The sequence below is a fragment of the Rattus norvegicus genome, chromosome 13, assembly GCF_021556685.1.
Source record: "Rattus norvegicus strain SHRSP/BbbUtx chromosome 13, alternate assembly SHRSP_T2T, whole genome shotgun sequence".
Taxonomy (NCBI): domain Eukaryota; kingdom Metazoa; phylum Chordata; class Mammalia; order Rodentia; family Muridae; genus Rattus; species Rattus norvegicus.
Genome location: NC_141546.1, coordinates 22,569,127 through 22,589,327, shown reverse-complemented (window position 1 = coordinate 22,589,327; position 20,201 = coordinate 22,569,127). Strand labels below are relative to the sequence as shown.

Genomic DNA, 20,201 nt, shown 5'->3' with positions numbered 1-20,201 from the left:
CTTAAAGTTACTCTTTCAGGTAAAACTTAAGGTATATGGTTTTTAAAAAGAAATTAAACATTAGCATAATTAGCAAAGATAACCAATGAAATATTAGAGAAAGCCAACTGAATTTCCTAGTATTTTAAACTGGAAGAATGCTCTTGTCATAAGAGCAGTACTAATTTCAAACTGTTTCAGTAACTGTAATGAAGTAGTACTTCCCATCCTACACCAACTTCATTTAAAGACTTTCATTTTATGTTACCCAAAACCAAAGTAATGCAAATAGCTCTCAAGGCCCTCCAATCACCTGAGGAAGATTCTAAGTACTGAAATTGAATTGAACAGGGACCTTCAAGAGAATGGAAGTCCTCTGCTGGACAAGGCCTTTGTGAAAATAAGAAACAAGGTGGCCGAGAAGGTAAAAAACACAGAGTGATAATGTGCTCAATTTACATATAGAGAAATATTTTCAAGCAGTCTCAAAGTTCCTAGCTATCTTTAACTCCACCTAACCCCACTAGAAAAGACAGGTAACAATAAATTCATAATACAATACATAGAAAGTTATCAAAGCAAATCAATACAGAAATTTCCAGGGTCTTCTTAAAGGAAATCATAGAAAACACACATGAATTATCCTTTCCCTAAACAAAAGCACTAGCTATTGAAACACAACAGCCTCCTTTTGGCTGTCCTATATTCCACTGGAGCACAGGAGCAATTTCTAGGAATCCTGTCAACCTTGGATAAGCATTGACCATATGTCCTCACAACATTCAGCTATGTGTCACGACATCCTTGTGAAAACCTGAAGCAGCATCTAGTGATGCTGAGTTTTGCTCTGTGACAAACATCAGTACAAAGATAAATGGATTTAGGCTTAATAAGTCCAACCTCACTCAACACCTAAATAGACAATGCCACACCTTTCCAACAACCAGACACTGTCATTCTGGGACACATGCACGCATGCAGGCTGGATACTTCGTGTAGGGCATCCTCATTTTATTAGTTGCCTTTATGAGTATACACACAGACGCCTGCCATCTATTTATGCTCGCCTCATAGAAACAAGGCAGTAAACTCAGAAGGAGGTAACAATTACTTGTTCGTAAACAAACAAAAAGGTTAAAGTAACCACACATGTAAGATTTAGCCAGAAATCAGATCATTTTTAAAGTGAGATGAAGGAAAACAAACCACTTAAAGCCCACTGAGCATATTTTAAGCACTTCTGAAGACAACCAAACTCTCAGAACTGTGACGTCCCAACCTTTCACACAGACATTTGTCCTGATCGGCGTCCAGTCATGAACAAAGCAGAGAAACGCTCCCTCCATATATCAAAGCATTCTCTAATACTGTCCATTGCAACCCACATTCCTCTATGTGATTAAGAAAGACTGTCATTCTCATCTGAAAATATGCCCCTTTCCAAGTGTGATTACTATTCGATGACTCTAAAATAAATATTTCACCAGTCACAGGAGTCATGAAAGAAAAAGACACAGTTGTTGCTGCTACACTTTTCTGGAACAAATATAAATAAATAAATAAATAAATAAATAAATAAATAAATAAATAAATAAATAAAATAAAGGGCATATCATCCATTAATATACTTGCTCCAGGAAAATGCTATTGTATTACAATTTGGCTTTCTTTATAAGGCAAATATTAATCAAAATATCCACATAAATTCAGAAAAGCTTCAATAAAACAAAGGAATATTTCATCCAGGGATGAGGTCTTGCATATATCAATGTGGGTGTTAAAGACCAATTCATTCAAATTAAACTGCAACTAGGACACATGCTGGACTAAAAACCTCTAGCTGTGGAAGAAGCTCTGTGGGCATCATGGGTTGTTAGTATATGCACCTACAATATAAAACTGAAAGTCTTAATTCTCCTAAGCTAACCTTATTTCAAACAGAAGTTCTGACCACTAAAATCCCTTTCAACCAGAGTTCGAGTAGCTTACAAAGCTCAAAAACAATACCCAGTAGCCATGTAACTCCACGACTTAGTTCCAGCCAAGACTCCAGGCAAGGGAGAAACTGACTGGTCACCCCTGGACAAGCACTTGAACAGATACTAAAATACTGCTAGAGTTCAGGTCACATCAGAGGCAGTAATCACCGACATTACTAAGTCTAGTCTGTTTCAAGTCCTGTCGCAGTTCTGACAATAAAGGCTGCAAGACAGAAGCAGGCCAACTCATCTTTTATGCAAGATTCAAACTTGGAAAGTGAAATAAAGTAATTAAAAACGCCGAAGGTGAGCAACACTCAAAACAACAAACATACACACACACTTCTCGGGTGTCTACAAGAACTCAGTGAGCAAAGAAGCGTGGCAGACGGTGGAACAGGAGCATCAGTTGACAAGAGCACAGCCCCAGAGGCCCACACACACTGCCTTGTCTATGAATGGTAAACTGTGGACAGCTGAATAGGGAAGGCATCATGGAACACTTTCCGTTGGTCATTGTCCTCTGTCTATATTAATGTGTTACCTGGAATCCCAAACCGCCTGCAACCCAACGAGAGCAGAGGCCTGGAGGAAACCACCTTTACAGTTAAGGACCCGTACCCCTCTTAGGTGTTTCCTGTATTTCCAGGTGACTTTGCCACCTCGTCCACCCGGCTTTCCAACCTCAGACCTGGACACTAAAAAGTGCAGATTTAAAGAATACTGAATTTAGTACTTGCACAAACAGCATGTGAACCAGCTAGAAAAGACTGCCAGACTCACCAGGCCCCTCGAATCATTTATCGGTCCGGGCCAGGGTTCGAAGCCGCTATACAGAAACATGCATGCAACTTCCTTACCTGCATAGAATCGGATGAGGCAGCCAATCTCCGAATCCATGCCTTCCTCCTGCACCCTCCACAGCTCCCCAAATCCCAGTTGGAAGAGGTAGTCATTTTGGATCTGCAATGGCTTCTCGTCCGCCTCCAGGCGCCGGGTAGTCTCCCCATGGAGCTGTACATACAGGGAGGGCGGAGAAGACGTCTTTTGCACGGTCTCCCGGATCCTCCCTGGAGTCCACAGAGGAACGCCTGGAGCTGCAGCTGCCACCGCCTTGTCGTCTCCGGGACCTTCGCCCACCACTAGGCCAGTGCCGTCTACGCCCGTCGGGGCTTTCGGCTGCAGTAACGCCGAGGTCTTCGGGGAAGGCGGTCGAGGCTGTGAGGAGCGGACTGGGTGGTGGGGCGGCCCGGAAGGCCCCGTCAAGACCGTGGCCGGGTCAGCTTCTAGTTCCTCGGACGAAGAGGAGGAGCCGCCGCCGCTGCTATAGGGGTCCAGCCGGTCTGACACGCTCTCGGCGCTGGGGCTCAGGCTGAAGCTCTCGGTGTCGGAGGCCGGGCGCGGGGCGCGGGACGGGGAACAGGGGCCGCCCGCGAACAGCTCTCCGGGGCTGGAGTCCGAGGGCGCAGGGTTGACCCGAGGTGCACAGCGCGTCCAGGCGCCCCCGGGCAGCGGCAGATCGGCAGGAGGCGCGCGCGCAGGGCCCCGGACAGCACCGACCGTGCTGCTCGAGGGCGGTGGCTCCACGTCTCTTCCGAGCTCTGTGGCCGGGGTCTGATCGCTGGCGGCCGGGGCAGCGGCCGGAGGTGGCCCGTGGCCCAGCACCTTCACCACCCCGCCGCCTTTGTGGCCCAGCTGCAGAAGCCGGGCGGCCACCTCGGCGGCTGTGGTGTCCAGCGTGCAGAGCACTGGGCGCAGGTAGGACGAGGCCATGTGGCGGTCAAAGACGTGCACACAGCCCCGCTGGAGCTGGTGCCTCACCCAGTCCCGGTCCGACGGCTGCAGCTGAAGCAGCTGCCGGTGCTTCTGGAGCAGCGTCTTCCTGTCCAGACTCCGGGTGCACAGCGACGCCGAGGCCGAGCAGGACGCCGGGAGGCCGCCAGCGGCCGAAGACGCCGAGGACGGCGATGAGGACGACGAAGCGGCGGCCGACAGATTCCTCTTCAGCCGCCCTCTCCTCAGCAGCAGCGAGTTGGCGCCGCCGCCGGCCGCGGTCACCGGGGCGGCCCCGCCGGCCGCGGGCTGGGGCACCCCGCGCCGACGCCTGCGTCCGGTGCCTCCCGCGCGGCCGGGCAGCGGCCCCGGCGGCGCCTCGCAGGGGGCCTCCTCTCGCGCCGCGCCGCCGTTCCCGCCGCTCGGGGCCGCCGCGCTCAGCACAGAATCCGGACTCCGTCCGCCCTCGGCCGCCGCCGCCGCCGCCGGGGCTCGGTCCTCACCCGTGGGGTCCGCGAGTCGCTGTGCCGGGGCTGCGGCGGCGGGCTCCATCGTAGCGGGGTTTCACGTCGCCCCCCCAGCTCCGGAGGCAGCGGAGGAGGAGGAGGTGAGGCGAAGGTGGGAGACGGCGGCGGCAGCGGCGCGCGGAGAACGGAGACGCCGATGGCGTTCGGCGCGGCTGTTCCAGAGGATTATGTGGCGATCCGGAGCATTCCGTCGGTGTCTCGGTGTTCCATCCCGCGCGCCGCCCGCCCGTTTCGCCGCCACCGCCCCCCCACACACACCCTCCCCGCTGGTCCGGGGCTCCCCAGCGCCAGGCCCCGCCCGCTGCCCGTCAGCCTGAGCTCCCCGGAGCTGCGGCCCGACCTCACTCATGAATATTAATGAAGCGCGGGAAGGCGGGCGGTGGCGGGGCGGAGTTGCTCATGAATATGCATCGTTAGCATGACGACATTTCTGGGGAGAGCGGGAGGCTGGGGGCGGGGCCTCAGGGTAAACAAACGTGACGCGTGCGTATGGGGGTGGGGCAGAACTGTTTCCCAGGAGGTTTGTCCTCGCCATAGACGAGAGCTGGCGAGAGGGGCTCGCGTTGCACAGTGGGGGTTGTAGTTCATCTCCTGGGCGAGCCTCCAATGGAGACCAATAGCGAACTACAAGACCCAGATATCGTCAGATTCTGCCCTCCCTCTCTTCCAGCTTCTGGCCCTAGCTAGTGGGTATTGTGCCCTCTGCTGTTGAACTCTGTGTCCTGTGAACGTTTTTCATTAACTCGCTTCTCTACCGTTTGCCAGATGAGTTTTATTTTCCTGGCTAATTGAGATTGAGAGCTTTCAGGGACTCTAAACTCTAGGTAAGGCCTTTGAATGAGACAAAAATACACAGTTCACAGGATCGCTGGCCCGGTCTTCCTTTTTCCGCACTTTTTTCATGGTCCATGAAAACTAGCAGTGTTTGGAAATTCTTCTTTAGAAGATAGTTGAACGTGCTTCCTGTAAAGCACTCAAATTAAGCCCATCTACTCCCTCCCATATTAGGACAGAAATAGCTAAGGACTTGGGGCCTTGTATCCTGTTGGTAAAAGCTTACATAACAGAAAACAGTAGACGAAGGGAGAAATATTAGAATGGAGACATTGTGGGACTTGCTTTCTCTTAGTCCTTTCAGGATTTTTCTTTCCACACTCGGGGCTGGGTAGAGGGTGAATGAGACAAGGTTTCTCGGTATAGTCTGATCTCCATACTTCCTCAAACTGCTCACCACCTAGGCTTTAACTATGTTGTGTGAGTTCTTACTGTTGCAATGTATGATCTATAAACTTACTTTTTATTGGTTGAAACAAGCTGGTTTGAGGCAATTAACTATTTGAAATATTTGATAAACGTCGTGCATTGAGTTGCCACCCTCATAGTAGCTTTACATAGGTAGATACTCACTTTCGAGGCTTTGGGTTACATACTATCCAGAGCCTGCCTTAATTTTAGAAAACTTTGGTAGGAGAGAGAGAACTGAAATTCCTATCAAGGCAGCTTGGTTTTAGGTTAGCTACACATTTTTGTTGAAGAGGGATGAGAAAGCAGCCAGGACAAAAAGTTTTTCAGTGATTGTTAAATTTCTAAAAATTAATTTTCTATATTTTTAAGTATTTTTCAAGGGTTAGAGAGATGGCTCTGCAGCTAAGAGCATGGGCTGCACACCCTGAAGGCAGTGCCCCCATGCAATGCATAGACATATTTCAGACAAATCACTTATATACATAATGATAATAAATCTTTAAAAGCCTAAGTCCTTCCTTCCTGACACTCGGTAGGCTAAGACAGGCAGAATTTTATGAATTCGAAACTAGCCTATTCTACAGAGCAAGCTCCAGGCCAGCCAGAGTTACAGAGCGAGACACCATCCCCCCACCCCCCCACCCCGCTCAAAGAATCAATAATATACACATGCGTATATATTTGTTTATAGTTATAAGTCCCAGTGGCGGTGCCTTTCATCCTACCATTCAGGAGGCAGAGAACAGCAGACCTCTGAATTTGATGCCAGCCTGGTCTACATGGTGACGTCTTTTGTCTCAAAACGAAAGAAGTTATAGTAATAGTTGTCAAACACTGTTAGAGTGGTGGGCAGACACTTGATTACATCCAACTGGATTGGATTTAAAATCATCATGGAAACACTTAGGATATGTCTGTGAGGGTGAGGTGCCCTGAGCACTGACAAAGTGTGCCAGCTGTCTGGAACTCCTGCCACACTGCCCTCCGTGCCCTGACATTCTCTACCCACAAACTGAGCCAAAGACATCCTTTCTTATTTAGGTGTTTGCTAACCTTTTGTTAGGCGTTCGTTGCAGCAATGAGAAAAGTAACTAATAAAGGGGGAAAAGTGAATATATCCCACCACACAGAAGAACAAGTGTTGGAGCTGGAGAAATGGCTCAATAGTTAGTTAAGAGCAAGAGGACCCAGGTTCAAGTCCCAGCACTGCATGGTGTTTCACAGCCTTTAGCTCTAGTTCCAGGGAAGCCCATTTTTTAGCCTGGCTTCTGTGAACCCTGTGTGTATGTGGTGCACTTGTCATGTGCAGGCAAAGCACCCATACATACAAATAAAATTTTCAAGAAAATATTTTTAAAGCAGGTATAAAAAATGCAAATGTGGCAGGTTTCATGTGTGGAATATATAAGATAGTCTATCCCGTCATTCTCAGGAATCGCACCGGCAGGGGCAGCAGGACAGCAAGGGTGGCCACAATGTGACCCTGAGCCTCCAGGAAGTGACTGAACAAGGAAAGAAGGAAAACGAGAATTTCTGACGGAGTAGACTGCCCTTGTAACACAAGATAAAACAGAGCCCTGTAGTTGAAATAGCAAATTGGTAAAAAGCGAGGAAACCTAAGCATTCATGGAGGTTTCTGAGTCATGGGATATCATGTAGGCCTGTGCACCAACCCACACTATACAGTTGCTGTGAATAAGAGAAGAGTTTTGATTTGAAAATAAAACTAAAACTGTTTTCCAGGCAGCTTCAACATAGTTGGGGTTGGGAGTGCATCGTCCTAATGTCCTAACCCACCGCACATCACACAGTGCCCTGCCCTTTGAAGCATTCCAGACATGCAGTCCACTGTGTGCTTCTGCCTAGCCACACCTTCTAACCGTTTGTTGTGGTATTGGAGCGCAAACCCAGGTCACCCTGCAGGCAAGGCAACCACAAAGGGTGTCATCTTTCTCCCTCTCTCCTTCTCTCCCTAACTCCCTCCCACTCCCTTCCTGACTGTGTGAGTGTGTGTGAGTGTGACTGTGTGTGACAGTGTGTGTGTGTGACAATGTGTAAGAGTATGTGTGTGTGAGTGAATGTGTATGTGTGAGTGTGTGAGTGTGTATATGTGAGTATGTGAGTGTGTGACTGTGTGAGTATGTGTGAGAGTGTGTGACTGTGTGTGTGACTGTGTGTGAAAGTGTGTGTGTGTGACTGTGTGTAAGAGTATGTGTGTGAGTGAATGTGTATGTGTGAGTGTGTGTGAGTGAGTGTGTGAGTGTCTGAGTGTGTGTGTGTGTGTGAGAGAGAGAGAGAGAGTGTGTGTGTGTGTGTGTGTGAGAGAGAGAGAGAGAGAGAGAGTGTGTGTGTGTGTGTGTGTGTACGCTCATGAGTCTGTGCCCTGGTGGACATGTGGAAGTTAGTGGACAGACCTGGGTCCCTGGAATTGAACATAGGTTATCAGACTTGGTGGCAGGTGCCTTTACCTCTTTACCAACCTTAGAGCCACATCTTAAAATGCTAACGGATAATTCTGAAAAGAAATGTCATAAACCTGATATCAACTTGCTAAATTTAGAGAGAATAAAGTCTATTACCTTCTGGTGCATGGTTTATAAGTGACTTGCTGTGTTCTGCTTCTAGGTTAATCCTGGGTATATCCTAAGATCTAAGATAAAAGAAACCACCTTTGGCATTGCTTTGTAACGTAAGCAGTTGGAATTTTAATGGAAGCATACATCGATAGCTAAGATAGTTTTGATCTGAACTGTCAAGGGCTCAGCTGTGTCCAGAAATAAACTAAGAAAGACACCGTATACCATCTAATACATTTAGTTTGTACATTATGAACACGGGATCTAATTACAGCCTCACATTTGTATGTCCCTTGAGCTACTCGTGGTTTGCCGTCCTAAATTGCTCAATGTTTACTCATTCTATTTTACTATGAGGGACCCATTTAACAAATTACTGCTCTAGTGCACTAAATGGGCCTCAGGTGGCCAAACTGAATTAATATGTTCTCTGTTCAGTGGCAGGATGAGACCGTCTGAGCTCTCTGAAGTCATACCCGCCCTCATAAACTTCCAGTGTGAATTCTGTCAAGATCTGGCATTGCCACGTCTTGCTTCATACTCCATCTTATAGATATGGCCTGATAGCTTTTCAGATTTTAGTAACTCTTTTGAACTCCATAGTTATCTCTATCTTTTTTCAGGGGTGAGGAGGCGAGAAAGAGAGTTTGGGATTCCTATATCATACCAAAGCATTTTCTGGTTTGTCCATGACTACAGTAGAAAAGTATTCTCTAGATTATGATGCCACGGAGTCTTCAGTCTGAGGAAGCAGCTAGGTGTTCTCAAGTTTGCTCCATGGTGCAGAGATTAGAGGAGATTTCATCAGTCCCTGGAGATCTCACTGCTTCCCTTCTGCCTCCGACCACAGCTCAGGACTCCTTCTGCTGATGATAAAGTACTGTGAGCCTTGGGAGGATCACTCATGATTCTCGGGATCAGAGGTCCAAAGGCAAGACACAAGCAGTTCCTGGTGACCATTAGCATTGCTTGGTTTGTAGCCCCAGTGTTTCCACTTCTCCCTTCTGTGTCTGTCATCGAAGGCCTTCCCTGACTGCTTCAGGGAGACACATGGAGTCTTTAAGGACAGTAGTCACTACATCAGGTCCTGCCCTAATCTTTTCTGATTTGGGTCATTTGCAAAGACTGAGGTTCTGTTTAGAAATGAATTGGAGAGAAACACTGAGCCGGTGTAATAACTGCTCTGGGCCACTCTTCAGGAACATCAATCTGAATAAAAACTTTAATATTTCTAGCATGTTCATTTAGTGTTCGGGTTGTGGGAGCAGGTGACATTCTCAATGAATGTGTATTGTTGACATGAGCATAGCCACCCGGGGCCATACTGCCTCAGATCCATGGGGAATGCCAAAGCCCCATCCTTCTGTGGATGTTGACAATGTATACTAAAGTATCATCCACAGGCGTTTATAGCTTGAGGCTGCTCCCATGTAGAGGCCTCCTCTCAAGATTAGCCACCCCCTCCTCCTCCAACTGTCTACTGTAAAGCCACCTCTTGCATTCAGGTGTGTAAAATAAACGTGCTTAATTTCCAGGCTGCTGGTGATGAATCTTCATTGGAGTCCACAGCCCACCTAATCCCAGCTCTTTTTGTGCATGAGTCTGTAGTTTCTGTATCCCCACTCCCACCCCAGTTAGATCAGTCTCTAAGCTCTGCAATAACCCTCAGCAGTGGTTGTGGGCGGGTGAGTGTGCTTATAACACAAATTCTAGGAGTTGGCTCTCTCCTACCATATGGTTTGGGGGATTGAACTCAGATCACTAGTCTTGGAGGCAAGGGCCTTTTCCTGCTGAGTCATCTTACCAACCCTCTGGCTTTGAGAATTCAGGCATAACTAAGTACTGTTTCTCTGTCCTGAGCCAGATCTGCTATAAGGAACTGGGTATATGACAGTAAACAAAATCCCACCATTATCCTCCCAATATTTCACACACACACACACACACACACACAGAGAGAGAGAGAGAGAGAGAGAGAGAGAGAGAGAGAGAGAGAGAGAGAGAGAGAGAGAGAGAGACTGAGTTTCTCAGCACACAGTGGGGTCCTTTAAAATCCAATCTGACTAACATCATAATAAACTCTTCCCCCGAGGATTAAAACAGTTCATCCCTAAATTTCACACTGTCCTCCTTTGGGGGGTCACAACCCTCCAGCATCCAGGCTATATTCTGCCACTTTATAGCCAATAACAGACAGTTACAGTAAAATAAGAATGTAGCTTCAAAAAAAAAATCAATAATTTCCACTGCCATAGGTATATCTCGTTATGAGACATGGCCACTGCACCAGAGCTGTGTGACAGGATCTCGCCATGTCTCTGTTATAAAACTGAGATGCCAGGAGAACCAGGTTTGTGCCCTGCGACCATTTTACTAGAGCAACAGATTGATGGTGAAAACGGCAAAGTTGACCTTTCCCATATCCTACACATGCAATGGGTTGAAACCCAAGCAGTATTTTAGGTTCTGGGAACCAGAAGTTCTGCTCTACCATATTAAAGTATGACCTTGGGCAGATGCCTGACCTCAAGCAGGCAGTTCACTTACTGGCTTACGACGTGAATAAGATTGAACTGAGCAGTGTCTCTAAAGTGTCTTATACCACAAACAATAGATTTCTGATTCCCTCTTAGAAGCAAAATAGTCTAATTTGAAATATTGGCAATTGTTTTTGTGAGTCAAAAAGCAGAGACCTTCACATTTAGATGCTATTAATTTGAAACAAAAAGAACGTTAATACTGATTCTTGCCATTTAAAAGATTTTTAATGCACGGAGAGTAACAGCAGGTTTGTTTGACATTTAAATAACTGCTGGGTGTTGAGTCGTTGAAAAGATGGATTTGTCACGAGTAAGAATCGGGGCAGGAGAAGTTCCACAACTCTTGGTCCTCAGCCCCTGAGCATCGTTCATCAGTTGATGCTTTGTGACCCTGGATGGGGCGAGACCACAGTCCAGTCAGCTACATAAGCATAAGGGCAGTGGGGGACATGGATAAGAGACTCACAGCAGCAGTGGGTCCCGATATCGAAGTCTGGACTTAACCTAAAGGCCCAGAATTTGAGAAAAGAACCACACCATTGTCCTCACCTGAAATCCTAATAAGGAGGTGACACAGTGAACCACTGAGCAAGGTTAAGAACCTTACAAATACCCATAAGACAAAGGCCAGGCAAGGGGTCACAGAACACAGCCCCTGCCTTGACTCTTTTAGTCTGCAGTGGTGGGACAGTGATGTGTGGGCTCGGGAGAAGCTGTGCCTTCAATCTTGGACCAGGCTGGCGATTTATGAGATGCTGGCAGAGGTGACAAGCCACACCTCCCCAGTCATGTGACCTCCAGGGCCCACAGCAAACCCTCTACAGCAGGGGTTCTCCACCTCTGGGTGGAGATCTGTTTGGCAAACCTAACTCCAAAAATATTTACATTATGATTCATAATAGTAGCAAAATTACAGTTACAAAGTAGCACCAAAAGTAATGTTATGGCCGCCTCAACATGGGGAACTGTATTAAAGGGTCACAGCATTGGGAAGGTTGAGAACCACTGCTCTCTACGGCACACCGTGTCCCCATCGAAAGACACGTGGCTGATGAAGTACATTGAACATATCTCCAGCTTGAAATGGGTTTATTAGGATGAGATGTCATTATCCTGAAAGAAGCATGAATATTTACCCGTGAGGTGCTTTGAGTAGGCTCATATATCGACTGCTTACGGGTAGCACTATTTAAAAGGGTTAAGAGGTGTGGCCTTGTTGGAGGAAGCGTGACACTGGTCGTGAGCTTCGAGATTCCAAAAGGCCAAGCCAGGCCCAGCAGCGATCTTTCTGCTGCCTGTGGCTCCAGATGTAGAACTCTCAGCTGTTCCAGCACCAGGTCTGCCTGCGTGCTGCAATCCTCCCCCACAATGATGACAGTGGATTAAACCTCAAAACTGTAAGCAGACGCTAGTTAAATGCTTCCTTTATAAGAGTTGCCAAGGTCATGGTGTCTCTGCACAGCAATAGAACCAAGTCAACCCACAACTCTATAACAAACAAAACTCAACATTGTGGTCTGTGGGAAAGGTGGGGTAGAGGGAAGTAAGAGTACGAAGAGTGGAAAGAGCCTCAGCCACAGGGGAATCCATCCCCAGTTCATTTCCTGACTTCAGAGTACTTGAGTCTTTTGTTTTATGAAGTGTCTCCTGCCAGGTATTCATGTCTTACAAACTTTCTAGATGGGTATTTTCCAGAGCAAGCATATTTTAAAAGATCAACTGTATGGTTTTCTATCTGAATGTCTCTTTTTGTCTGTTTCTACAAGTTTAAAAGTTGTATGTTGTCCCATGTTACATAATTCTTTCACATTGAAATATTACTCTCTGCTGGAGAGAAGAAGACATCACAAGATTCGACGACTAAGGAAGTTTACAAGGCGGATGAGCCTCTCCCTCCTCAGGTGACACAGCCAATCTGCAGTTACTGTGAGCTGGGTATCTTCAGGGTTGCTGCCTGCAAGTGTTCAGGGAACTGTGACAGCACAATGCAGCTTGCATAAGTCAGTGCAGTGCTATGTGAACTTTAGTGTGCTATGTGCACTCTGGTGACACAGCCGCCTGAGTCACTCGAACTCCTGTCAGTAACCCCAGGAAACTCCTCGGCTCAGTACACTAAACATAGATGCATGTGATTTTTGGTCTGACGTCTGGGAAGTGGACATTTGTTCATGTCTTCCCAGGAAAAGTCACATAGTACGCCCTAAGTTGCTAAATTCAGATAATTTTAACAGTAATTTAAAACAGTTGAGGGGTTATTAATAGAACATAATTTAAGAGAGAGCATTAAAAATTATTTTAATTTGTAAGACCAGTAATTTCATCACAGAAGATACGAACAAAGTTCTCGGTATGAACAGCACTCTCAGAACTCCCTCATCGTAACATAGCAGAAGTCCTGATCTCACTGCATTTTCCTAGCCTGCTTTTCTCACGTAAAACTCTTCCAAAAAGACTTTTGAACATGCTACTCACTGTCCACAAATGTCAACTTGCTGCTTTGTTGGTGTGGGTTTTGTATTTTGGGTCGGCGGTGGGACTCATACTGCCTTACTCGTCAGTGACTCGTCAGTGCCTTGTTCTATCACCGATCTACATGTCAAACCCTCAACCTTAATGTCTAGATATGAATGCTTTTTGGTTTTGTGGGTTTCATTGTTTTGTTTTGTTTTGTTTGTGTTTGTGTTTTTCGCGTCTGCTCCCTCTCCAAGCACGCATGCCCCATGACAGGGTTTCTCTGTGTAACCCTGGCTGTCCTGGAACTATCTCTACAGGCTAGGCTGACCTCTTGAGTGAGTGCCGGGATTAAAGGCCTGTGCCAACACTGCCCAGCTTTTTTACTTGTAGAAATAAGAATTGGGGAACATTTTGCCATTTCCATATCTCCCAATCATTAAACGACATTTAAATAATATACTTTCTGGAGCTCTGTTTAGATGAGACCACAAGGAAGCTAAAATGAGGAAACACGTCACAGCTATAGCATCCAGGGTCAGACGAACCGGTTGTAGCAGAGAGAAATGGAGCACACAGGGCCTGGCTCAGTGGGTGAGTGTTTTCTGTTCTCACCAAGGACCGGAGTCTGTTTTAAGTACCGGCATAGAGAGGCTCACAACTGCCTAGTTTCCAGCTCCAGTGGGATCCAATGCCTCTGCTCTCTGTGGGCAACAGCACGCTCATGGGCAAATCCACACACTGATACCACACACTCATGTAATCAAAAATGAAAAGTAAATTGTGAAAATGGACTCCACTTAGTGTGATTTGAATTTCGTTGGGCATCATGTGCTTTGTCTGTCAACCTTACGCAGGCCCCGGCCAGAGGAGCAGGAGATTTTTCTGTTTAATCTCCTTGACCCCTCTGACTGGCAATGTGTTCCCACTGGAGAGAGCTCAGAAAGGGTCAGTGTCTGTTTTAAGGTCACACAACTAAAAAGGAGGAAAGTCAAGGTAGAAACAAGCTTTGTGTGTATGTGAGTGTGTATGTATCCACGTGTGTGTGTGTGTGTGTGTGTGTGTGTGTGTGTGTGTGTGTGTTTTATGCATGGGAATATACAGGTCCATATACCTAACCACACCCATGTAGAGGCCCAGAGCAGGATATAAGAAGTCTTCCTCTGTCATTCTCTGCCTTATCGCCTTGAGACAATGTGTCTCCTTTTAGGCTACGCTGGTCGGCCAGTGAGCTCCAAGTGTTGTGTTTAACACAGTTCCGTTGTGCTTGGGTAGCATGGGCCCATCTGTCTGGGAAATAGCCCAGTTAGGGTTTCCATCTGTGGTTATTGTTTCTTTTAAAGACGGTTTATCACTCATCTGAACTGCTATGTGAAAAACAAGTCCTGGGGAATGGAGGAAGAGTCCTCATCCCAGGTGACAGGGCCTGGCCACCGAACCTAACTCCAAACCTGAGGTCCAGAGCACTGGAGAGATGGCTCAGTCAGTGAAGCTGAGTGTGAAGGGATATACTTGCAACCCCAGCGCTAGCCAGGCCTGTACAAGCAGAACCCTGGAGTCCACTGGCCAAACAGCTGGCCAAATCAGTGAGCCACAGTTCCCACTGAGAGACTCTGCCTCAGAAAACAGGGCAGCTGATTCATGAGGAACATCAATCAAAGGCCATCCTCTGACATCTGCACACATGCATACCCTCGACACACAATGCAGACTCCCAGACAGACAGACAGACACATACACACATGCAGGGTAGGGGTGGGTGGGGGTGCCAGGTCCTCAGGGAAAATGGCTATACCTCAAGTCTTCCTAAAATTCTCTAGGGAAAAGTATGGTTTAGCATTTCTCATTTTTATTTTAAATAAATCAACACCATAAGCAGTGACCCACCCAGAAAGTGTTTCTAAAGCGAGGGAGGATACCTGTCCCAAGCTGTCTAACATCCTCTCCTGGCTTGCAGGAGCCCGCCCCAGGTCTTTGAGCCAGCAGAACTGGCTCCTCTGCTCCCCTCACAGAGCCTTTTCCACCTTGTGGCTTCCTTTCCCCACAGGACCAGATCCCTGCTAATGTAGCCACTGGCCTGGGGGTTGGTGACTCAGATATGACTTACTGATGACATCACCTCCATTTCCTCTCAGAACAGAGGGAGACCGAGATGGCTGCCACTCCCCTTAGTGTGACTGAAGTTCTGAAGGCCTCCTCCTGCTGGCAGCCCCCTGCCTCATTTTTTCTTGGAACTTCAGAAAAACACATCCTCTTAAATCTGCCATCCTCCCCTTTGGGATATGCATAACAGTTTTTAAGGTTTTGGCCGGCTTTATGGCCCAGCCTGGGAACCACATCTTTGAAATGTGATCAAAGAAGAAGATAGCACCCCTAAGCCCCAGTTCCACAGGGGCACGGGAGCCTAACTGCAGCAGCTCTTCCCTTCCAAGTTGTAAAACTTCTCCCGTGCGGTTATATTGGCGGTTCTATTGTTTTTAATTTTGTATACCCCTGTGTATTGTGTCTTTGGAGCCCTGAGGTGTCAGATCCTCTGAAGTTACAGCTGGGAGTCACTAAAGTGGGTACTGGGGATTGAACCCTGGTCTTCTGCATGTGCAGTACAGTAAGTATCTGGACTCTCTAGCACAAGATGATAGAACTTAGTATGTTTGTCACAAAAGTCAAATACACACGTGTATATAACCAGGGTGGAGAAAACTATGGGGAGTGGTGGGCATATGACCTTTCCAGTGGTGATATTTATATAGTCAGTCCTAACCTCATCGTGCAGTATACATTAAATATGGATAATCTCCTTTACCCAACCAACCTTATTATGCTGTATATATTAAATATGGATGGCTCAGACAGTCTCACCTAGTCACTGTCCTATTGCTGTGAGAAGGATCCATGGCTAAAGCAACTTACACCAGAAAGCATCTAATTGGAGGTTTGCTTATAGTTTTGGGGTTAAGTCCATAATAAACATGGCACGTGCGCGCGCACACATACACACACACACACACACACACACACACACACACACACATACACACAGAGTTCTGGGACAGGGTCAGCAGGTGACTACTGTGCTAAGATGGTGGGCCACACTCTGTTAGAGTCTATTCCCATTCCCACACACAAAGCACCTGCTCAGGTATAGCACTGGGCCAGAACAGAACCGGGGCTGAAGGACAAGTAAGGCTCAAATCCAGCTCCTCTCCTGGGCCCCAAGCCCGTTCCCAGTGTTCACAGCAGGCTGCAGTGGCGCTTGCAGCCCTCAGTCTGGGACCTGACAGCCAAACTCAGAATCTTCATGAAAAACTTATCAGAAGTCTACAACAAGCCTCCCTGACAAAACCCATGACAGCTCAGCTGGATGGCTCTGCCACAAAGACCACAGCACTAACCACAGGCAGACAGCTGAACAACAATCTGAGGACAGGAAAGCCTTCTCCAAAAGGTGAAGAGGGAGGGAGGGAGGGAGGGAGGGAGGGGGAGAGAGAGAGAGAGAGAGAGAGAGAGAGAGAGAGAGAGAGAGAGAGAGAGAAGAAAGAGGAGAAGGAGGAGGAGGGCAAGGGGAAGAGGGAGAGGGAGAGGGAGAGAGAGAGATGGAGAGAAAAGAGACAACGACAGGGACAGAGAGACAGACAGAGGGGGAGAGAGAGACAGAAATGGAAATTTAGAGAAAATAATAAGAAAGTGGTTGATGTCTCAACAGAAACAGAAACCATGAAAGATCGTTTTCACAAATTAAAGGACATGGTGCATTTCTAGGTTGTTGGAAAATAAAAGTATCAAGTAACCAGAATAGGAGATAAGAAACAGATGTACATCAAGGCATACCATCACAACATTTGAAATAATGTGGTCAGGGGGAAATTAAAGATCTTCTATGAAGAAAAAAAAGTTCTATTTAAAAGTTTCAGGGTGAGAATGTCTTCAGTTTTCAAGCCCTAGAGATAGCAGCGCAGGCCTCACACCCCTGAAGAGAAGGAGAGCACTGTGACACTCGCTTAAACACTGGCAGTCAAAGGGAAGAAGGGAATAAGTGAAGACAGGTCCAGAGGAGAGGACTGCACTGGTTTTCATGGCCTTGGCTCCCGTAGACTCGTGTGTTTGAATATGCTTGACCCAGGGAGTGGCACTATCAGGAGGAGTGGCCTTGTTGGAGGAAGTGTGTCACTGTGGGGTAGGCTTTGAGACCCTCACCCTAGTTACCTGGAAAACTGTCTTCCGGATGCAGTGGGATCAAGATGTCGAACACTCAGCTCTGTCTCCAGCTCCATGGCTGCCTGCACTCTGCCCAGCTTCCCACCATGATGACAATGGATTGAACCTGTAAGCCAGCCCCCATCAATCATCCTTATACGAGGGTGTCTCTTCACAGCAATGGAAGGTTGTCCTAACTAAGACAAGGAACTCAGGTGGATGGATTTTGGGATACGAACTCTCCATGCCATACTGTTAAGGAATTGGGTATTTAAGGAGCTGCAGGAGAAGACTTCAGAGAGTTGAAGGGTATGCCAAGACATAGAAGGTAAGGGGTGCAGGAAACAGTTCCCACTCAATATCAGGTAAGAGAACCCCAAAGTCAAGAGGGAAGAAAGATCATGACATTGAGAAATCACCAAATCAAGTGGAAGAAGGACAGGGAGCTCCACGGACCTCTGCTGAGGTCTCTGGAGAGACACAGGAAACTCCTAGGCTCCATCTATTCTGATACACTGCTGCCCCAGGGGAGGGTTCAGGGTTTCCTCTGCAGGATGAAAAGCAGACGGCCAAGTAAAATCATGAAGCCCTGTGAACTTCAGGGGAAAAAAACCAAAAGTTGGAGTTGGGGATTTAGCTCAGTGGTAGAGCGCTTGCCTAGCAAGCGCAAGGCCCTGGGTTCGGTCCTCAGCTCAAAAAAAAAAAAAAAAAAAAAAAAAAAAAGTTTTGCAAGAAGGAAAATTAGTCATAAAAATGTTATATAACCCCGTAGTATATTGGCTGAAAATTGATCTAACCAAATCTGTTACATCACTAATTCAGAAATGGTGTGGTCACAGAGCACCTAAGGGCCCCAGGTGGGAGACTGGGAATTCCCACAGAGGTGAAGGGAAGGAAGCATCCGTGTAGCTAGAGGTCTTGTGCTGTGGAGGAAACACCCAAACAACTAAAAGGGTGAAAAGCCTTAGACTTTAGGGAGAAGGAAAGAGGGAAGCAGACGGCGGCCATTAGAAATTAAAACTGCTGCACTCTCTATTCAATGAGTCCACTGATGATTGCATCGACCTGACACATTCAAAGCAGACCTGAAGTGTTCACAAAAAATGAAGTTTCTTTTCTAATTCTGTGACTGTGAGTCAGGATCTCACTGTGCTGTGGGGCTGGTCTGGAACTTACTGTAACCCAGGCTGGCCTTGAATTTGCATCCATCCCCCTGCCTCTGCCTCCCTAGTACTAGGATTATGAGGATGGGTCACGCAAAGCTACAGTTTTAAAAACCAGAAGGTTTTCTTTTGTTTAATTATCTGTTTGGCTGGGTTTTTTGTTTGTTGGTTGTTTTCTTGTGGGTTTTTGGCTTTTCTGTTTGTTTGTTTTAGCTTTTAGGAGCGAGGAGCTGCAGGAACAGCATGTAAAGCCAAATTCCATTTGCAGAAGCAATGTACTGGGATGGTCCCATGAGCGGAGCAGTGCTCGGGCAGGATGGAGTAAGCTTGCGGTGAAGATTCTACAGTTACTGAAGATGAAAAGTGAGTAGTCCTACAGCAAACGTGACCTTGAGACATCACCAAAGAAGGCTTGGAAACAAACATTTCACCAGTGTCTCCTGGAGTGTCAGGAGGGACCCTCCATCAAAAGAGCAGTCAGGAAACCCTAGGCTATAGTGGGCTCAGTGATTGGGCTGAGACGGCAATCAAGGTTAAACGGTGGGAGGGGCTGGCAAAGAGATGCAGGTTATTAGAATACTCAGCACAGACATTTCTTAGAGGGGAGTTAGAATATAAGAACTAAGTTCCTGTCTTTTAATGAGCCTTATATTTAAAGAAAAATATTTAGAGTTTTAGAATGAGTGTGTGTTTTTCCAGGATACCGCACGAAGAATATGATCCTGTTTTCGGTGGACACACAGTTGTCTTTCATGGGACAGTAACACAAACCCTGCATTAAGAAAGTGAATCTTAGGGCATATTGTCATTCCCATCCTGGTACAAAGCCCTGGCCCTGTTCTTGAGCAGCACAAGGGGTGCATTGTCTGCCCGAGATGAGTGTTTGAACTGAAGTTCCTGGCTTGGCTGGGAGCTTCCGTTTGGCTGCACTTCCCCAGAGATCAGCTGCCTATCACACGCTCTGTACTGTTGACACCCCAAACAAGACGCAAGCAGGGAAAACAAACAAGGCCAAGCTGCTTTTTCTTGCTGATGAGTCAAAGGCTACATTCAAGCTACCAAATGTTTTATTAAATTTCATCGTGAGAGGGAAGTGAGCTTCCTGGAAGAGTCCTTATCTGTTTCTGCTGACTCGAATTCAGGACTTGGCTTCGAGAGCAGCAGCATAATTGGTAGCAAATGTCGCCTTCTCCCCACACTCTTTTCTGCTGTGCTCCCTAGCATGGTGTGTGCTACACTCACAGCCTCCAAACAGATGTAGCATGAACAGAACAGTCTAGTTCTTGCTTTTTTTAAAGCATAGCATCACATTCTAGTGCTGATTTTCCCATCTGCCCTTGTACCTCCCTGCCACTTTCCAGACAGTTCTAGCTCAAGTATACCATAGATAAATGTAGTTGCAAGCAGGGCATCGATTTGGAATTCAGACCGTTCACACAAGTCTGCCCCAAGGTATTTAATAGACAAATATATATGTGCCGGTGTGTTTAGTGGCTTCTCTCAGCTGCAAAGGCAAACAAAACGAGTAGTAGTCAAGGGGCAGAGAGACAGTTCCTGCATCAGAGCGGCTGAGCACAGCAGAGGCAGGCCACAGTACCATGGCAGTATGTCTGTACAGGGTTATCAGCAGAGCAGATGTCTGAAATGCCATTGAAGATGGATGAGGGGGCGACCGAAACTAATTAATTAGAAATTTGCAACTAATTATTTATGTACCCATACATTTCAAAGAATTTGATACCGAGAGATCGGTTTTAAATGATTTTAAACATTA

General features: G+C 47.0%; 1 protein-coding gene and 1 long non-coding RNA gene across 2 annotated transcripts in view; one reads left to right on the top strand and one right to left on the bottom strand.

The window, feature by feature from the left end:
- Window positions 1-4,531, bottom strand: part of Phlpp1 (PH domain and leucine rich repeat protein phosphatase 1) — a 222,007-nt gene extending 217,476 nt beyond the window's left edge. The window contains 1 exon segment of the mRNA NM_021657.2: window positions 2,819-4,531. Coding sequence (NP_067689.2) covers window positions 2,819-4,283 — 1,465 coding nt within the window. The 5' untranslated portion in view covers window positions 4,284-4,531.
- An 86-nt stretch (window positions 4,532-4,617) lies between these two features.
- On the top strand, window positions 4,618-8,085 carry LOC148001554 (uncharacterized). The gene is made up of 2 exons (XR_015635839.1): window positions 4,618-7,803; window positions 7,847-8,085. It is a non-coding gene; the product is annotated as an uncharacterized LOC148001554 (long non-coding RNA).
- The last annotated feature ends 12,116 nt before the right edge of the window (window positions 8,086-20,201 follow it).